The sequence below is a fragment of the Myotis davidii genome, unplaced genomic scaffold (genome assembly GCF_000327345.1).
Source record: "Myotis davidii unplaced genomic scaffold, ASM32734v1 scaffold337, whole genome shotgun sequence".
NCBI lineage: Eukaryota > Metazoa > Chordata > Mammalia > Chiroptera > Vespertilionidae > Myotis > Myotis davidii.
In genome coordinates, this window is record NW_006288250.1 from 1,039,294 (window position 1) to 1,046,050 (window position 6,757).

Genomic DNA, 6,757 nt, shown 5'->3' on the forward strand with positions numbered 1-6,757 from the left:
TGTGTGTTTTATTGGTAAAGGTTGGTTAGTGTGATAGGCTGAATATTTGTGTTCCCGACAGAATTCGTGTTTAAGCCATAACCCTCCAGTGTGACGGCATCTGGAGGTAGGGTCTTTGAGAGGTAGTTAGGGTTAAATAAGGGCATTAGGGTGGAATCCTCATAATGGAATTAGTGCCTTTATAAGAAGAAACACCAGGAAGTTTGCTGCTTCTTCTAAGCACACAAAGAAGTCATGTGAGTTCACAGAGAGATGACGCTGCCTACAAGCCAAGAAAAGAGGCTTCAGAATGAAATGTAACTTTGTTGGCACCTCACAATTGTTTTTATGAAATTAACAAGTTACACAAGTGCAGTGTTGAATTTAAAACCCCCAATAGTCAGTAATAGTATCACAAGAATCACAAGTCATGGGAATTAAGGATTCCTTTCAACTGAAAAGAGCCCAACTCTAGAATCACTACTTCATCTAACTTACTTTGTTTTTGCCTCCTTTAATAAAGAAGGGTCATCTGTGGCCAAATACACTCTTTTTTTATCCACTTGCATCCTGCGAGCGAGAAGCTGAAAATGTTCTTCAACGTGCACCATGTACTCCTCAATGGGATGGAAGGCAGCTTCTGTTCCCACCTTGTCTGTGCGTCTGACATGGACTCTGGAGGCAGAGGGACAAAGTCAGATTCTGCTGCTAATACTCTGACCCACTGGGTGCTCTTAGGGAACTCAACTTTATACCCCTATTCATGGTGGCATTATGAACATTTAAATCAGTCTTCCTTTCATTTTTTGCCATCCAAAATAAATATTAAAAAATTCAAACACATAGATCTGAAATATATTTGTATGTTAACATAATACAAGGGGAATTTTAAAAAGTAAGTAAAGTCTTTAAAGACTGCTTTCTTATAGAGAAAGTAATTGGCATATCAGGACTAAGTGGGAGATTCCTAGTATTCCAGACTAGGCAACAAAATGCCAATTAGCCTTCCAGAAAAAACTGGATATAACAAGATTTTTGACAACAAATGACAACAATTATTCGTACAGAACATTAAATGTATTGTCTGTAACATTTTCATGCCAAGTTTTCTTTTTCTTCATTTTACCCTGTTGGTCACTCTGTAACTGCCAGCTTATAGAATTTAAAGTCGCCTGAAGAAAACACAGACCTTGCATGCATTGTTCCTATGGCACAGTCAAAGCAGGCAAACCTTTGAAGGCTCCTTACTGTTTTTAAGTTCATGGAGCTGTTCCAGCCCTTTTGTTGTAGGCATAATGAATTTCCTTTTTCTGTCTTTCACACTCCATCAAACACAAGCAGATACTGATCTAGCTTATCTGTTCTATTTCAGAAAGGCTCCAAAATTATAAAATTAGGGATACAGAGGTTTACACCATCTGCACTGAAGACTGCATTGACTTCCACAGTATTCTCTCACCATCTTACTGCTTTCAAAGCGATTTTAATGAAAATAAGAACAATAGTAACCGTAGCTTGTTTTCATAAATTACAACTCTCCTGAAATTTGCCTTTTCTGTATTCCTCCTCTCCCCAAGTTATTACACCACTATTCACATGTGGGAAAAGGAAAAGGGGAGACTTGTTTCCCTTTAGGTCAAGCAGAGGCTAGCTTTTATTATGAATCTGGGTGGGGGTTTGATTTCATTGAAGTTACTCTGGCATCTTCATGGCTATTCTTTCCTTTGCCTTCCAGGCTATAGTCCAGATGTGAATACTATTATATGAACACTTCTATCATCTTTTCCTTCCCACATCCTTTTTAATCACTGCTTCTCTCGGACAACTGAAATTGTTCACTATGCTCCAAAGAGACGAAGAGGGACAAAAAGAACAATTCCATTAAATTTCAGTGAAAATGTTCATGAGAATAAACACTATTTGATACTGATTTAACCTTGTACCTTCTTTAGCTTTTTTTTAAAAAAATGTATTTTTATTGATTTCAGAGAGAAAGGAAGAGGGAGAGATAGAAACATCAATGATGACAGAGAATCATTGATCCGCTGCCTTATATACAGCCCCCACTGGGAATTGAGCCCACAACCCGAGCATGTGCCATGACTGGGATTGAAAGATGATCTCCTGGCTCATAGGTCCACATTCAACCATTAAACCACACCAGCTGGTCTCTTTAGCTTTAACATTTGGAATAGGGGCCAGTAACTTCTATATATATGAAAACTAAGACACAATGGAAGAAGGAGGGGTGGGAGTTATGAAAATAGAAACAAAAACAAAGGAGAGATGTAACAGAAAGAAGAATCAAAGGAAGCGGAGTGTCAGACAGTGGCAGAGTACCACACTAGCAGTCTTCTCAGTTCACCCAGTCCTCCTGAAATCAGGCCTGGACCAGTATTCTGATGGAGGACCATAGTGAAATCTTTACAGAAGAATCACAAAGTTAGACCTGTGAAGGACAGAAGTCAGTTCATTCAATTAACTCTTTCACCCGACAGTTAAGGAAACTGATGCTTCTAAAGACATTTTGGTAAGCACATATAACATAAGGCATTTTGCCCTAGCCAGCTTGGCTCAGTGGACAGAGCATTAGCCTGCGTACTGATGGGTCCCAGCCAAGGGCACATGCCTGGGTTTCAAGCTCGATCCCCAGTAGGGGGCGAGCAGGAGGCAGCCAATCAATGATCCTCTCTCATCATTGATGTTTCTATCTCCCTCCCTTTCTCCTTTCCTCTCTGAATTCAATAAAGAAATATATTTGGAAAAAAAAAAACATAAGGCATTTCAACCCAGTCTTCACAAAAGTAAAAGTTATTTGTGTACCTGATTTTCACTATTAGATATCAAGCTCTTCTACTTATTCACAATTCAACAAACAAAATGAATAAATGATAGGTAGACACAAAAATCTGTTTAGTATTATGTTAGTAAAAACAAATATCATCTAATCTAGTGTTTATAACAAATGACAAATAATGAAGGCCCATAATGAACAAGTCAGTCACCTAAAGTCACATAAATTTGTTAGTGGTGGATGCTAGATGGACCTCAGATTCCTAAATCCTAGTGCACTCCTCTCTCATTACAGCATACCACCTCACTTGCAAATAACTTAGTTGTCTGTGCTACTTCAATTTTCTACACTTGGCCAACTCTCCATTTGGTGGATGGTCTGTGGAAAATTAATAAGGGTTGCTTTCTGGTATGTAAAACTATAGGATAGCCAAAGTTAAGGTTCTGGAACTTTTGGCAGAGATTTTCTTTCCTTTCTTTCCTCACCTTTGAAATAATTACCTCTGCCCACTTCACAGGATTGTGTTACAGGATCAATGAGGTAATGCAGTTGGAAGTATTCTGGTAATTTAAGTATTAGAGTGTTATCTTTCTCCATCTTTAAGATCCAGTTCAAACACTGCAGCTGTGAAGCCTTTCCTGATCCAGACGGAAGTATGTTTCCCTTCCCTGACCTCTTTTAAGTCCTTTAATACTTCTCTTGTGGTATTTATCATGTTCTACCCATATAATGTCAGTTATATAAGTCTCTTATCCCACAGGCTAAAATAAACCAGAAGGAGCCATTTGAAAAACATTAATCTCTGTCCCCCACAGTAGCAGGTACTCAATACATGTTTTGCAAATAAGTGAGTGAATCAGCAATCTATACTAATAAAAGGGTAATATGCTGATTAGACCAGGTCAACCAGACATCTGGTCCTCCTTCCAGATAAAGCCACAGTGGCAGGGGCCAAGGCAGAGGTGGTTAGGGGCAATCAGGCTGGCAGGGGAGGGCGGTTAGAGAAATCAGGCCAGCAGGGGAGGGCAGTTAGGGGCAATCAGGCCAACAGGCAAAGGGGGTAGGGGCAATCAGGCAGGCAGGCAGGCAGAGTGGTTAGGGGTGATTAGGCAAGCAGGTAGGTGAGTGGTTAGGAGCCAATGGTCCTGGATTGAAAGAGGGATGTCCGACTGCCGGTCATCCCTCTTGCAGTCGGACATCCCCCAAGGGGTTCCGGATTGGAGAGGGTGCAGGCTAGGCTGAGGGACAACCCCCAACCCCCTGCATGAGTTTTGTGCACCGGGCCTCTAGTATATTAATATTAATCAATAGCTTATTTTATCACAAACAGCATAAGCAACAGAATGCCATAGCTAGTCTACAAGTCTATTTTCAGTATTAGTCTCTCTGAAAGGTGATATTTTACAGTGCATTTTTCCCCCACAGAACCAAAATCCTCTTTTAATCCTAATATTATCAAATTCATCATTTTAAGGGCAGGTATTTTAAGTATAGTAGGTACTCTGTTTTACAGATGGAAAAATCAAAACCCAATACTACTATTAGGTAACTTGGCCCAGAAATAGAGAAAAGTCAGGACTATTCCCCATGTCACCTAACTCTCAGTCCAGTATTCTTTCTGTTGTGCAAAAAACATTTCCCATGGTGTGAAGTCTGGCATCAGGACCCAGGAAAGCTCCTTTCCCATAACTTTTTATGTGCATGTATAGGAGTACATGTTTGTCAGCAAATGCTCTTTTGGATATTTCTTATTCCAAGGATTTCCTGATATAGCTCCCATAACATAAGCACAAGACTGAATACATATATACATTGTAACTTCCAAGTGGGTCAAGATTCATTTTAAATAATAATTTTAGCATTACCTTACGGTACAAATGATATCCTTGTTCTCAAAATAGCTTCCAAGACAGAAAAGAAAACAGAACATCAAAAAAGCAAAATAATCACCCCTGGCAATTAATACAACCTAAGAATAAGGTGCAATCGGAAAGCTATACATGTGACAGTTTCAACTCATGGCCTGTTGGGGTACGACATGATCATGTATAATATCCAAAATACTCCCAATAAAATGACATCTTGCTGGTTTCCCCAGGAGAAACAGCCATTTTTAGAAATATGGGCCTAATACATTTGTCAAATAAATAAATAAAACAAGGGTGACAAAGTACGATGACTCAGTCATTCTAAGTAAAAAAAGGAAGACGAATCTCCCTGGGGCCTCAGGTGAACTTTAGAACCTGTTTTTGAGTGGAGCAATGAAAATTAAACTATAGATTGTAAAGTTCACAATATATGGTAAAGGTATATATATATATATATATACCTGCTACTCCATATCATTTTATGAGGAACAAATCAGATTCTCACCCGATAACTGGATGTTTGAAGCCAAGCTTCTTTGTGGCCTCTTCTATCTCCTTTTCCAGCCAAGGTTGTGGGCGGATCAAGTATTTGACAAACTGCGACACCCACCACACTGCAGGGTCACCATGAACTCGAACAAGTCGATCTGCAAGGTCTTCTGGTACAGCCAGGGGTAAATACGGAGGACGAGGATGAAGACTGTCCACAATGGGGAGCTCCACCACCTGAACATTTTTGTCCTTTATTTCACCTGAAAGAATATGAAAACATCATCATCACTACACTGTACTGTTCATACAACTACTGCCATTTAACAAGAACTCACTTTGGGTGCTTCCATCTTCATAGCATCCCTAGAGAAGTATAATTTTCATTTTACCAAGGAAGTTAAGTAATTTGTCCAACCTGTTAGTACAAAAGTGGTAGAGCTCAAGTTCACATTGGGGTTGGTGTGCCTCTCAAGTCCATAGCTTTTCTTTTCTACCATAATATGCTGCTAAAGCAACACCTCCACACCAGATAGGGATGGTATCCAGAACTCAAAGCATCCCATCAGAGAAAAACCATATTGCCAGTGGACACGGCCACAGGGTTCGGTTTGTTTGTAATTGTTGTTGTGTTTTTTAAAATTAGACATAAAGTGTTCTCAAAATTTGCAGCTTGTCATTATAGCAAATGGCTCTTGCACTACTTTCATGACAGCAAATGATTCTGAAGATACCTAAAGATTACAATTATAAGCCAAGGATCTATATCTTTTTAAGAAAAAAATTTAGATTATTCTAAAGTCATTTTTTCCTTTGGCCAAAATAGGCCTATTATATTCTAGATTATGACAATAATAGAATCTATGTTTACCTGGATATTGATTTAAAGTTACAACAGCAATTAGATACTAATTTTTATAGATGGTGATTAGTTTCAAAATCCAACTTCTACATGTCATTAATATTACTGTTCTATCAATATTATAATGCAATGAGAAGAACCAAAATGTGATAGCCAGCATTCCTAAAGTTTAATTTACATATTAAAGATCACATAGTAATAACTAGAAGACAAAAAGATACCAGGCAGAGAGATTTCATAAATATAAAATGTACTGAATTAAACTTTCATTAACAAAAAATATTAACCTGAACATATAAGACAACTCAAGTTAAGATGTTGTCATTATGTATAATGAATTAGAATCACAGTTAATCACTAAACCATTAAAGGATGTGCTTGTAGAGACTAAACCTATAATACATTTAAAATGTATTCACCAGAATAAATATACAGTCCTCAAATTCTGTTTTTCTGCACTATGCAAAATGTTTTAAAATAAATTACATGATCTGGGAATGAAATCACTCAAACCAACTGTATGGTTATTAGAAAGTCAGTGATATAACGAAGAATTAAAAATGTTTGGCTAGTATTCTCTCTCTGATATGTAAAACTCATTTCAGAATTCTTAGAACAAATCCCTTGAAACATGACATTTGTTGCAAGAAAAAATGGCAATAAATAAATTTACCACCAGTATGGCAATTCACCTAGGGTGCCAGTTAAGAAAAAGTTGGGCAACTTCATTATATGGAAAACTGTAATTAAGAGTGTGTGGGGAAA

General features: G+C 38.1%; 1 protein-coding gene across 8 annotated transcripts in view; it reads right to left on the minus strand.

Annotated features, from left to right (window-relative positions):
* The window catches only part of FUT8 (fucosyltransferase 8 (alpha (1,6) fucosyltransferase)), a 256,928-nt gene that overhangs the window by 10,685 nt on the left and 239,486 nt on the right, over positions 1-6,757 (minus strand). For all 8 annotated transcript variants that reach the window (XM_006760081.2, XM_015561548.1, XM_015561550.1 and 5 more), the window contains 2 exons: positions 5,147-5,393; positions 478-654 (listed from right to left, as the gene is read on the minus strand). In XM_006760081.2, the coding sequence (XP_006760144.1) occupies positions 478-654; positions 5,147-5,393 (424 nt within the window). The remainder of the gene's footprint in view (positions 1-477; positions 655-5,146; positions 5,394-6,757) is intronic.